This window comes from Balaenoptera acutorostrata, chromosome 19, assembly GCF_949987535.1.
Source record: "Balaenoptera acutorostrata chromosome 19, mBalAcu1.1, whole genome shotgun sequence".
Lineage (NCBI taxonomy): Eukaryota > Metazoa > Chordata > Mammalia > Artiodactyla > Balaenopteridae > Balaenoptera > Balaenoptera acutorostrata.
Window position 1 is genome coordinate 66175607 of NC_080082.1, and position 14133 is coordinate 66189739.

General features: G+C 42.8%; 1 protein-coding gene and 1 pseudogene across 2 annotated transcripts; both read right to left on the minus strand.

Annotated features, from left to right (window-relative positions):
- Positions 1-351: 351 nt before the first annotated feature.
- On the minus strand, positions 352-1180 carry LOC130705775 (zinc finger protein 154-like; annotated as a pseudogene).
- Positions 1181-1877: 697 nt separating this feature from the next.
- Positions 1878-11977, minus strand: LOC103007250 (zinc finger protein 256-like). Of its 2 annotated transcripts, none has more exons than XM_057534886.1 (3): positions 11703-11977; positions 10320-10446; positions 1878-3966 (listed from the first exon to the last, which is right to left on the minus strand). In XM_057534886.1, exons 1-3 carry the CDS (start codon positions 11733-11735, stop codon positions 1904-1906), a joined length of 2223 nt encoding a protein of 740 aa, XP_057390869.1. In that variant the 5' UTR covers positions 11736-11977; the 3' UTR covers positions 1878-1903. The 2 variants fall into 2 exon arrangements, with proteins under 2 accessions (XP_057390869.1, XP_057390870.1); XM_057534887.1 differs by lacking the exon at positions 1878-3966 and adding an exon at positions 7430-7736.
- Positions 11978-14133: the final 2156 nt, after the last annotated feature.

The following is a 14133-nucleotide window of genomic DNA, read 5'->3' on the forward strand; positions in this document are numbered from 1 at the left end:
TCCTCAGTTTCTTCCAACGTTGTTACCCTGAACTAGAAAATTGCACATTTCCTTGCATGCTCAAGGCCTTTCTCCAGTGTAAACTCTACCATGTATAATGAGGAAAATTCTTTAGGAAAGAATTCCCCAAATTCCTGGCATGAATGGAGCTTTTCCTGTGAACTCTCTGATATGAATAAAGGGTGGAACTAGAGGTAAAGGATTTCCCACATTCACCAGACACTTGAGGCCTTTCACCTCTGTGAACACTGATGGTGAAGGACTGTGAACACTGATGGTGAAGGACTGCAGAGCTCTGGGGAAAAGATTTCCCTCATTCACTACCCTCATATGGCCTTGATCCTGTGTGAACTAACAGAAGCCGGACATAGACGAAAAAGATTTCCCACATTCACTGCATTTATAAGGCTTTTCTCCAGTATGAATTCTACAGTGTTCAATGAGATAAGAATTTGCTCTAAAGGACTCCCCACTTTCAGTGCATTCATAAGGCCTCTTGTTAGTGTGAATTCTCTGATGTTCATGGAGAATGAAACTACAAATAAAAGATTTCCCACATTCACTACACTCATATGGCCTTGATCCTGTGTGAACTCTGATGTTAATGGAAACCAGACCTAGATGAAAAAGATTTCCCACATTCACTGCACTCATAAGGCTTTTCTCCAGTGTGAACTCTCAGATGATCACGGAGGCCAGACCCAGTAATAAAAGATTTCTCACAGTCACTACACTCATAAAGCCTTTCTCCTGTGTGAACTCTCTGGTGTATTAGGTGACATCTTTGGATAAAAGATTTCCCACATTCACTGCACTCATAAGGCCTTTCTCCTGTGTGAACTCTCCCATGTCAAATGAGCGCTGACCTATGGGAAAAAGAGTTCCCACATTCCTTACACTCATAAGGTCTTCATCCTATATGAACTCTTTAATGATAATGAAGACTAGAAATACAGGTAAAAGATTTCCTTCACTCATTGCACTCATAAGACCTTTTTCTAGCATAAAGTCTCCAGTATTGAGAAAGGTGAGATTTATGGCTAAATAATTTCCCAAATACAGTGCACTCATAACGGCTTTCTCCAGTGTGAACTCTGCAGTACTGACTTAATTGAGAATTATCCCTAAAGGATTTCCCACATTTACTGTAGTCATAAGTACTTTCTCCTGTGTGAACCATCTGAAGATGATGAAGTAAAATCTAAAAGTAAAAGATTTCCCACATTCACTGCACTCATAAGGCCTTTCCCCTGTGTGAATTCCGTGATATTGCATGAGTGAAGAACTCTTCAAAAAAGATTTCCCACATTCGTTACACTCATAAGGCCTTGACCCTGTTCTGATCATAACACTCTGATGATAACAGAGTCTGGACCTAGATGAAAAAGATTTCCCACATTCACTGCATGCATAAGGCTTTGCTGCATTGTGAACTCTACAGTGTTCAGTGAGATAAGAATTTGCTCTAAACGAATTTCCATATACAGTGCATTCATAAGACCTTTTTAGAAATATTTATTTTTTTATTTTTTATTTTTTTAAATTTATGGCTGAGTTGGGTCTTTGTTGCTGGGTGCAGGCTTTCTCTAGTTGCGGCAAGTGGGGGCTACTCTTCGTTGCGGAGCACGGGCTCTAGGCATGCGGGCTTCAGTAGTTGTGGCTTGCGGGCTCTAGAGCGCAGGCTCAGTCGCTGTGATGCACAGGCTTAGTTGCTCCGCCGCATGTGGGATCTGCCCAGACCAGGGTTCGAACCCGTGTCCTCTGCATTGGCAGGCAGATTCTTAACCACTGAGCCACCAGGGAAGCCCCCATAAGACCTTTTGATTACATGAATTCTCTGATGATCCTGGAGGATGGAACTATAGATATAAGACTTCCCACATTCACTGCAATCATAAGGCATTTATCCAGTGTGAACTCCCTGATGATAACGAAGGTTCCTCCTAGTGGTAAAAGATTTCCCACATTCATTACACTTATAAGGCCTTTCTCCTGTGTGAACTCTCTGGTGTATAAGAAGGTAAGATCTTTGGATAAACGATTTCCCACATTCACTGCACAAGTAAGGCCTTTCTCCTGTGTGAATTCTCTGATGATTACTGAGGTTGTAACTAGTGGAAAAAGATTTCCCGCATTCACTGCACTTGTAAGGCCTTTCTCCTGTGTGAACTCTCTGGTGTATAAGAAAGTGACATCTTTGGGTGAAGGATTTCCCACATTCACTGCACACATAAGGCCTTTCTCCTGTGTGAACTCTCTGGTGTTTAAGAAGGGAACACCTTTGAATAAAGGATTTCCCACATTCACTGCACACATAAGGCCTTTCTCCTGTGTGAATTCTCTGATGATTACTGAGGTTGGAACTAGAGAAAAAAGATTTCCCACATTGACTGCACACATAAGGCCTTTCTCCAGTGTGAACTCTCTGATGATTACTGAGGGTGGAACCAGAGGAAAAACATTTCCCACATACGGTGCACTCATAAGGCCTATCTCCAGCATGAGTCTTCTGATGATAACACAGGGCAGAGCTGGAGGTAAAACATTTCCCGCACTCACTGCACTCGTAAGGCCTTTCTCCTGTGTGAACTCTTTGATGATAACGAAGGCCAGAGTGAGAAGTAAAAGATTTCCCACATTCACTACATTCATAAGGCCTTGATCCAGTGTGAACTCTCTGATGATAATGGAGGCCACGGCGAGACATAAAAGATTTCCCACATTCACTGCATTCATAAGGCCTTTTTCCACTATGAACCTTCCAGTGCTGAGTGAGGTAAGATTGACGACTAAAGGATTTCCAACACTCATTGCACTCATAAGGCCTTTTTCCTGTGTGAACTCTCCGGTGGAGAATGAGTATCGAGCTATTGGTAAAAGATTTCCCACATTCACTGCAAGCAAAAGGCCTTTCGCCTTTATGTACTCGCTGGTGTAGGATGAGCACCAAGCTATTGTTAAAAGAGTTCCCACACTCACTGCAATCATAAGGCCTTTCTCCTGTGTGAACCCTCCAGTGTACAATGAGGTAAAATTTTCGTCTAAAAGATATCCCACATTGAGTACACTCATAACGCCTTTCTCCAGTGTGAACTGTCCGTTGTCGAATTAGGATGGATCTACAGCTAGGAAACTGCGCACATTCACTGCACAAGTAACAATTTTCTCCAATGTGACTTCTCCAGGGATAAATAAGGACAAAGTTTTGGTTAAAGGATTTCCCACATCTGCTGCACTTGTACTGCCTTGCCCCAGTATGAATTCTTCGATGCAGATTGAGGGTTGAGGTTCGCCTGAAAGATTTTCCACATTCACGACACACATGAAGCCTTTCTCCAGTATGCACTCTCTGGTGTACAACAAATGAGGATTTGTACCTGAATGTCTTCCCACATTCACTGCACACAAAACAATGTCTTCCAGGGTGGACACCCTGGTCCTGAACAAGTGCATGTTTCAGGCTGAAGGCTTTCTTGCATTCTCCCTGGCTGTAATGACTTTCTCTGCTTGGTAAAATTGCCTCACGCTGGGCAATCTTGTTTGGCTTCTCCCTGGTGTGAGTGGTCTGTGGCTGGAGATGTCCCAAGGTGGCCAGAAAGTCTTTCCCAACTTCCTCACAGGTAAAGGGCTTTCCTGACACATGGCATTTGAAGCTCTTCACAAACAAGGCCCTGACTACAGCATTTCTGAAGGATTTCTCATCCATATGCTGCTTCTGGTGTTTTTGGAGGTTTGCACTAAAATGAAATCGTTTCATACATATTCTACACCCGAACACTTTCTGGCTGTGTTGTGCTTCTTCATGCTCAGCCAAGTGAAAAATACCTCTCAAGACCAGAGTACACTTCTTACACGGGTGGCTCTTCTGGGAAAATGAGCCTGCCCTGAGAGTCCTGGCCTGTGACATGCTTATAGAAATGCTTCGTTGAAAGGGTGCTTCTGCATCCTCTGCTCCACAGCAGCAACCTGAATGCAAATAAATGCTGGTGAAGTACACGTTAACTTTATAGGGAGGGGGCAACATCATCATGAATGTGATGTGTAACATCTAAGAATGAGTCGATGGGATGCTCTTCCACACAAGAGATTTGTAATTCCATTGGGGAAGTGGCTACTTATGACAAAGGTCATAAGAAACTACTATGAACAATTAAATGCCAACAAACTTGATAAACTAGAAGAAACGGATAAATTCTTTGAAACAGACAACCTACCAACAATGAGTCATGAAGAAATAGAAAATCTGAATAGACCAATAACAAATAAGGAACCTGAATCATTAATTTAAAAAAATCCCAACAAAGAAAAGTCCAGGATGAGATAGATTCACTGGTGAATTCTACCAAAGATTTTAAGAAGAATTAATGTCAATCCTTCCTCAACTCTTCCAAAACACTTAAGAAGAAACATTTCAAAACTCAATTTCTGAGGCTAGCATTACCCTGATACAAAAGCAAGATATGCAAACTACAAGAAAGGAAAATTACGGGCCAAAATCCTTGGTGACCATAGAATGAGAAATTCCTAACAACCACTCAACAGCACATTCAAGAATCTTACACTATCGAATAATAAAAAAAAAAAATTGGGGTAATTCCCTGGCGGTCTTCCAGTGGTTAAGACTTGGTGCTTTTACTGCAGAAGAAGAATCTTACACTATTATCATTATCAAGTGTCATTTATCCCTGGGATGCAATGATAGTTCCTCATATACAAACAAAAAACATGACATACCATACGAAGGATAAAAATCGTATGAATGTCTCAAAAAATGCAGAAAAAGCACTAAACAAAATTGAGGATACTTTCATGTTAAAAACTCTCAACAAATTAGGTATAGAAGGAATGTACCTCAATACGAAAAACCCATATACAATAAGCCCACACTAATATTATACTTAAAGGTTAAAAGGTAAAAGCCTTTCCTCTAAAATCCAGAACAAGCCAAAGATGCCCACTGTCCACATTTCTATTCAACACAGTTCTGGAAGGCCTAGCCAGAACACATAGTTATCCGAAAAAAAAAAAAAAAAAAAAGGCATCAAAATCGCAAAATAAGTAAAACTGTCTGTGTTTGCAGAAGATATGCTCTTATATATAGAAAACCCTAGGGACTCCTCCAACCCAAATCTGTTAAAACTATTAAACAATATCAGTAAAGCTGCAGGATACAAAATCAATATGCAAAAAGCAGTTGCATTTCTATAAACTAACAATGAAATATCTGTATTCTGAAAACTATAAGACAACGATGGAAAAAACTGAAGAAAACACAAATAAATGGAAAGACATCCAGTGTTCTTAAATTGGAAGAATATTGTTAATTTTACCAAGAGCAACTTACAGACTGAAAACAATCCATATCGAAAGTCCAATGACATTTTCCACAGAAATAGAGTAAACAATCCTAAAATTTGTACGGCAGCACAAAAAATCCCAAATAGTCAAAGCAATCTTGAGAAAGAAGGACAAAGCTAGAGGCATCACACTTCCTGATTTCAAAATATTACAAAGCTATGGTAATTAACACATGATGGCACTGGCATAAAAACAGACACATAGACCAACGGAACAGAATAGAGAGCCCAGAAATAAAGGCACGCTTATATAACTCATCTTTGATAGTCACCTCAAGAACACACAATGGATAAAGGACAGTCTCCTCCATAAATGGTGATGGGAACACTGGATATCCACATGCAAAAAAAATGAAAACTAGACCCTTATCTTACACCACTCACAAAAATTAACTTGAATTGGATTAAAATTTTTAAATGTAAGACTGAAATTGTAAAACATTTAGAAGAAAACACAGAGAAAAAGCTCCTTTACACTGGTGTTGGCAATGATTTTTTTGGATGACACCAACAGCACAAGCAATGAAAGTAAAAATAAACAAGTGGGAGTATATCAAGCCAAAAACCTTCTGCATAGCAAGGGAAACAAAATGAAAACACAACCTAAGGAAAAGGAGAAAATACTTGCAAAGGATTTATTTGATAAGGGGTTAATATCCAGAAAATATCAGAACTCATACAATTCAACAATAAAAAACTAAAGAATCCAATTGAAAATGGGCAAAGGACCTGAATAGATATTTATCCAAAGACATACAAATGGTCATCAGGTACATGAAAAGGTGCTCAACATCACTAACATTGGGGAAATGCAAATCCAAACCACAATGAGATATCACCTCACACCTGTTTGGAACACTACTATCAAAAAGAAAAGAGATAGGTGTTCGCGAGGATGTGAAGAAAAGGAAAGCCTTCTACATTGTTGGTAGGACTGTAAATCGTTACAGCCGTTAGGGAAAACTGTATGGAATTTCTTAAAAATTGAAAATAGAACTACTATATGGTCCAACAATCCCAATTCTATGTGTATATCCAGAGGAAACAAAATCCATATCTCAAAGAGGTATTTGCACCCCCATGTTCATTTCAGCATTATTCACAATAGCCCAGGTTTAGAAACAACCTAAGTACAGCCATACCTTGTTTTATTGTGCTTCACAGATAATGCATTTTTTTTACAGATTGAAGGTTTGCAGTAACCCTGTGTCAAGCAAGCCTATTTGCACAGGTTTTCTAACAGCATTTGCTCGCTCTGTGTCTGTGCATCACGTTTTGGTAATTTTTGCAATATTTCAAACTTTTTCATTATTATTACATTTGTTATGGTGATCTGTGATCAGTGATCTTTGTTTTGGGGTGCCACAAACTGTACCCATATAAGACAGGAAACTTAATAGATAAACATTATATGTGTTCTGGCTGCTCTACCAACTGGCCAATCCATCTCTCTCCCTCTCCCCAAGCCTCCCTCTTTCCTGCGATGTAACAATATTGAAGTTAAGCTAATTAATAACCCTACAATAGCCTCTAAGTGCTCAAGTAAAAGGAAGGATCACACATCTTTCACTTTAAATCAAAAGCTAGAAATGATTAAGCTTAGTGAGAAAGGCAAGTCAAAAGCCAAGATAGGCTGAAAGCCAGGCTTCTTGGACCAAACAGTATTAACCAAGTTGTATCAATAAATACAAAGGAAAAGTTCTTGAAGTAAATTAAAAGTGCTACTCTAGTGAACACACAAATAAGAAAGCAAAAGAGCCTTATTGTTGATATGGAGAAAGTTTTCGTGATCTGTATTCAACATCAAGCCAGCCACACATTCCCTTAAGCCAAAGCCTAATCCAGAGTCAGGCCCTAACTCTCTCCAATTCTGTGATGGCTGAGAGAGGTGAGAAGCTGCAAAAAGAAAACGTCTGAAGCTACCGTAGGTTGGTTCATGAGATTTAAGGAAAGAAGCCGTCTCCATAAAATAAAAGTACAAGGTGAAAAAAAAAGCACACGGTGAAGCAGCAAGTGCTGATGTAGAAGCTATACCAAAGTTATCCAGATGATCTGGCTAAGATAATTAATGAATATGGCTACACTAAACAACACATTTTTTTTTTTTTTTTTTTTTGGCTGCGTTGGGTCTTCGTTGCTGCGCACGGGCTTTCTCTAGTTGCGGCGAGCGGGGGCCACTCTTCGTTGCGCTGCATGGTCTTCTCATTGCAGTGGCTTCTCTTGTGGCAGAGCACGGGCTCTAGGTGCGCGGGCTCAGTAGTTGTGGCGCACGGGCTTAGCTGCTCTGTGGCATGTGGGATCCTCCCAGACCAGGGCTCGAACCCGTGTCCCCTGCATTGGCAGGCGGATTCTTAATCACTTGAGCCACCAGGGAAGTCCCTAAACAACACATTTTTAATGTAGATGAAACAGTCTTATGTTGGAAGAAGATGGCATCTAGGACTTTCACAGTTAGAAGAAGTCAATGCCTGGCTTCAAAGCTTCAAAGGACAGGCTGACTCTCTTATTAGGGGTAATGAGGCTGGTGACTGGAAGTTGAAGCCAATGCTCATTTATCATTCTGAAAATCTTAGGCCCTTAACAATTCTGCTAAATCTACTCTGCATATATTCTATAAATGGAACAACAAAGCCTGGATGTCAGCACGTCTCCTCATAACATGGTTTACTGAATATTTTAAGACTACTGTTGAGACCTACTGCTCTGAAAAAAAGATTGTTTTCAAAATATTACTGCTCACTGACAATGCAGCTGGTCACCCAAGAGCTCTGATGGAGATGTACAAGATTAATGTTGTTTTCATGCCTACTACTACAACATCCATTCTGTAGCCCATGGATCAAGTAGTTTACACTGTCAAGTCTTAAGAAATACATTTCATAAGGCTATAGCTGCCATAGATAGTAATTCCTCTAATGGATCGGGGCAAAGTAAATTGAAAACCTTCTGGAAAGGATTCACCATTCTAGATGCCATTAAGAACAGTTGTGAATCATGGGAAGAGGTCAAAATATCAACATTAACAGGAGTTGGGAAAAACTTGATGCCAACTCTCTGGATGACTTTGAGGGGTTCAGGACTTCAGTGGAGGAAGTAACTGCAGATGTTGTGGAAAAAGCAAGAGAATTAGAAGTGGAGCTGGAAGATGGCTGAATTGCTGTAATCTCAGGAGAAAACTTTAACAGATGAGGAGTTGTTTCTTATAGATGAGAAAAGAAAGTGGTTTCTTGAGATGGAATGTACTCCTGGTGAAGATGCTGTGCAGGTTGTTGAAATGATGACAAATGCTTTAGAATATTACATAAACTTAGTTCATAAAGCAACAGTAGGGTTTGAGAAGATTGACTCCAATTCTGAAAGAAGTTCTACTGTGTTTTAAAATGCTATCAAACAGCATCGCATGCTACAGAGAAGTCATTCGTGAAAGAAGAGTCCATCGATATGGCAACCTTCATTGTTGTATTAGTTAAACAAATTGCCAAAGCCACCGAAACCTTCAGTAACTTGATCAGTCAGCACCTTGATTAGTCAAAATCAAGGCAAGACCCTCCATCAGCAAAAAGATACAACTCAGATGATGGTTAACATTTTTTTAGCAATAAAGTATTTTTTAACTAAGTTATACACGTTGTTTTTTTAGACATAATACTACTGCACACCAACAGGCTACTGTACAATGTAAACATAACATTCATATGCACTGGGAAACAAAAAGTCTGTGTGACTTGCTTTATTGTGATACTCACTTTACTGCGGTGGTCTGGAACCAAACCTGCAATATGCCTGTATCTGTCTACAGATGAATGGATAAATAAAGCCTGGTATTTATATGCAGTGGGGTATTATTCAGCCATAAAAAGGGAAATCGTGCATTTGTGACAACACTGATGAACCTGGAGAGCATAATGCAAAGTGAAATAAGCCAGAGAAAGATAAATACAGTATGCTATCACTTATATATGGAATCTTGAAAAAAAAAAAGTTGAACCCATAGCAACAAAGAGTAGAATGCCAGGGGCTCAGGTCTAGGGGAAATGGGGAGATGTTGGTCAGTTATAAGATGAAAAAGCTCTGAGGATCTAATACAGCATGGAGCCTATACTTAATAATGCTGTATGGTATACTTCAAATGTGCTAACATAGTAGATCTTAAGGGTTCTCACACACACAGGAAATGTAAATATAATATGTGAGGTACTGGATGTGTTAATTAACTTGACTGTAGTAATCATTTCACAATGTGTGTGTGTATATATATTAAATCATGACACTGTACACTTACTTTTACGTTTTACCTTTTTTTTATATTTTGGCCACAATGCGCAGCTTGTGGGATCTCAGTTCTCCTATCAATAATTGAACCCAGGCCACGACAGTGAAAGCACTGAATCCTAACCACTAGACCACCAGGGAACTCCCTGTACACTTTAAATATATACAGTATTATTTGTCAATTATACCTCAATAAGCTGGAGAAAAGAAAAAAGAAAAGAGATCTAAACAGTACAAGTAAAACCATAAAGGACAGCCTTGGAAAATAGCCCATGGTCCAGATAAGTAATGGTCATGACAATACCTTCAATTCCTGGCATATGGAGGCAGAAGGAAATGTCAGATGATAAAAAGGAACAAAACCTGGGACACAGAAGTGCCATGGACCTGGATACACCACCTGACCAGGGAAAGGGCAAGTAAGATGCAATCCATTATCCTCACTCCAAGACTGCTGACCTCAAATCCATCCCTATGAGGGTTGAGTACAGATTGTATTGGGGCTACGGGGAGAGAAGGGGGCAGTGCAAACAACCCAGCCCTAACTATCACAGCAACTACCCAGAAAGCTGGGGAAACAAGCAGTGCCCAAGCTCCATATGTGAGAAGGACAGAGCACACCTTGGAGAAAAGAGGGTGAGGCAGGATACAGAGCCTAGCCCAGGTCACTGGGGAGGGTGAGGCTCTTACCCAGTGAAGATACAAGTGCAAAGTTCTCCAGCATCACATCATGGTACAGGCGTCTCTGAGCCTCATCAAGGAGCTTCCATTCCTCCCAGGAGAAGTACAGGGCAATGTCCTCAAAGGTCACACCACCCTGTCATGAATGAGATAGATGAAACATAAACATTCTCTCTCTGAGGACCCACAATGCATCTCCTCACACATGTATTCCACGGTCATCCTCCATCAGAGCTCCCCACATCAGGCCTGGTGCCAATGATGCCTGATCTCTCCTCACTGTGTTCAGCCCTCAGCAACAAAAGGCGGTGGCCGGGGGGATAAATGCCATCTAAACTCTGGGCCTGGCCTACAGGGCCCCATCCCTCCCCCCAAGTAATTTCCCTGAGGTCTCCCACATTGTGCCTCCAAGACACAGCCAAACATGGGCTCATCTTTACCCTTAATCCCCAACACCAGGGCCTGTGGGCCCTCAGCTCACACTTCCCCTTGATGTGCACGTCATTCAGTTGACCAAACCTCTTTCACATCTTCAGACCTCACAGTTGCACTCCCACAGCTCTACCACCTCCCTGCCCCACATCACAGGCACCTCTCTGGACTCACCCAGGTACTTGGAACATGGCATCCACAGAGTGCTTAACAAAATCAAACATGATCTGGTACAATCCCAGTTCTCTGAGGGAGCCCATAGCCAGGGAAAGCCCTGCCTGCCTTGCTTCTGATCTCTGTTTCAGTATTAGCCACCCAGAACCAGTGAGGGACTGGGACACCCTCTCCTGCCTTACATAGGTTCCACAAGTGCCTCTTCAACCTTCAGAACCTGGGCAACCGTGGCTGGGCTCCATGTGTGCAGGACTCCCTTGTATCCCCACCCAGCCCTGGAACCTAGTGACCTCAGGCTGACTGACTAACCTCTGCTGCCTCTCATCAGATCCTGCTACCTTGGACGAGGACTCAACTCCCTGTGCCTCTCTTTGTCACCCCCATTCCAATCCGTTCTCTTCTCTGAGCAGCTTTTTGAAAACTTTTAAAGCCCTCACATACGCTGTTCCTCGTCCATTCACAGCCCTCCGTGGTTCCCAGGTCCCTCAGAATAAAGGAACAACCTCTCTCTCTGCCGGTCCAGGCGTGATTACACCTCACACTCTCTTTACTGCAGCCATAATATGGATGCCAGGTTTCCCGAATCCTCCTGGCTCAGTCCGACCTCCAAGCCTTTGCACCTGCCGGTCCCTCCGCCTGTCACCCTCGCCCACGCGCCGCCCACGGCCACCTCACCGTCCTGGACACCACGGCCTGGGCTGCGGGCACGTGAGCAGGCGTCCCGCACTCGGGGCTTTAGTGTCTGGTGCAGTGAGGGCGGTGAGGGGCCGGAGGATGAGTGTTTACCTCAGGCGGGTCCCTCAGGGCCGCCGCCGCCATCGGACTCCCTGGGCGGAGCGGGGCCGGGAGCGGCGGGAGAGGAGGCGAGACGCGGGCACGACGGTCACTCTCCCGGGCCTGGCGCAGGGCACCCCGGGCTGCGTCGCCGAGCCTCAGACGCGCGCCTGTGTAGCGGGGACAGACCCTCCTCTCGGACCTTCTCGGTCCCGTCACCTAGAACCTGACACAACGCTCCAGAGGCCGAACCGACCAAAAGGAAGCGAAAATGACCGCCGTAAGGAGGACGCCGGAAGTCCCGCCCCAACGCGATGCGCACGCGCAGGAACCCCTCACCCTGACTGGTCGTGGGTTTGTAACTGCGGCCTCTCGGCCAAGGGCCTTCTGGGGGCCGCAGCGAAGCGAGTTGATACTGTTCAACCCGAACGTTGGTTTTGCAGCACCCTGAAGCAGGTGGACCAGCAGGAGCTCCGCCTCTGGTTCCCATAAAAAACGGCTCCCTTGCTTGTATTATCAGTCATTTTCAGAAGTGGAAACAAAAATCAACAGGATCAACAGAAGTGGAAGCAAAATAAGAACTGCCAAACTAAATGTCCTAAATTGTATAAAAGCTAATTTTTAGTTTTGTGGCCTTTTTAGAATTGTTAACTATTGTGTCCCCTAAATACACACACACACACACACACACACATATATATTTAAATTTTGGTACAAAAATTAACCCATTTATTAAAGGGTAGCAGCGTTTCAAATGGTGCTGTTTCTACTGGTCCTTCAATTCCTTCAGTCTTTTTTTTTTTTTTTTCCCTTCAGTCTTCTGATGGCCGATTTTACTGTGACGGCAGGAGTGGTGTTGTAAATATAGTTAGGCCTAACTATATTTTTTGGGGTGTTGAGCTCATTTATTTATTTGGTGACAAGAAAATATTGAATGAGAATTGTGTTAGTCTGCTAGGGTTGCCATAACATTTGAATACTATTGAAACCGAGGGAAGTCATCAGCCATTAATAAAAAATAAACTGTAACCTGCCTTCACTGATCAACCTCACTTTGCTTTTACAAAAACGTGCACGTACTCCCAAGCATCAAATAGCCTAAACAATAAGATCTTTGCCAAGTTGCTTTTTAGGAAATTGGAGTCACCTGTGTCCAGTTTGAGCTCAAGCTGGTTAAAACTGCTTAAGACCACTGACTCTCCAACTGGGCATGTGCAAGTGTTGGCTAGGTGACTTTTTTTTTTTTAGTTAATTAATTAATTTATTTTTGGCTGCGTTGGGTCTTCGTTGCTGCATACGTGCTTTCTCTAGTTGAGGCGAGCGGAGCGGGGGCTACTCTTCGATGCGGTGCGCGAGCTCCTCGTTGCCATGGCTTCTCTTGTTGCAGAGCTCGGGCTCTAGGTGCATGGGCTTCAGTAGTTGTGGCATGCGGGCTCAGTAGTTGTGGCTCACAGGCTCTAGAGCGCAGGCAGTAGTTGTGGCGCACAGGCTTAGTTGCTCCACGGCATGTGGGATCTTCACACACCAGGGCTCAAACCAGTGCCCCCTGCTTTGGCAGGCGGATTCTTAACCACTGTGCCACCAGGGAAGTCCCCAGCTAGATGATTTTTGATGTCAGAGGGCCAAAAGCCCACCCTCAGAACATGCTAAGCCTGCCACTTTCTGAACATGTATCTCATGAAGAAGTCTGTAGCTTACTTTTACCTGTGCAGAATGACAATTACTGCACCTTTTCCGTATCTTCAGTCCCCACCCTCACCCCTGCCAAGCTTTATCCCATAAATATTCCTAGCCCCTCGCCTTCGGGGAGATGAACTTGAGATTTGTCCTTCCTTCTCCTTGCTTGGCTGCCTTGTGAATAAACAGTTTCTCTGCTGCAAACCACAGTGTCTCAGCGTTTGGCTTGCTGTGTGTAGGTCACATGAAACTGGTTCAGTAACAGTATGGACTGGGTGGCTTAAATAACAGAAATTTATTTTCTCACAGCTCTGGATGCTGGAAGTCTAAGAGGAAGGTGTCAACAGGTTTACTTTTTCCTGAGGCCTCTGTTTTGGCTTTTGGGTAGTCCACTTCGTGCTGTGTCCTCACATGGCCTTTTCTCCCCGTGAGCATACTCCTGGTGTCTACCCCTCTTCTTATAAGTGATGAAATAAAAATTACATTTTAAGGAAGGACAAGAAAATTTAAACATAAAATTTTCTGCTTTGGCCTCCCTACATCCTTAATGTGCAGTGTGCATCTGCATTACACACTAACTAGTCTTCCTCAAAGATGGGAATGCTTTCTTGAATGTAAAGATCAATTTTTTTCCCTTTCTTCTGATGCTAGCAATGGAACTTCTTAAAAGATTAGCATTCTTTCCCAACTCTGTTGGGGGTCATGGTGACTCGCTGCTCGCTTTGTACATGCTTACTTGGCCTATGAACTTTATGTAAAATGTCAG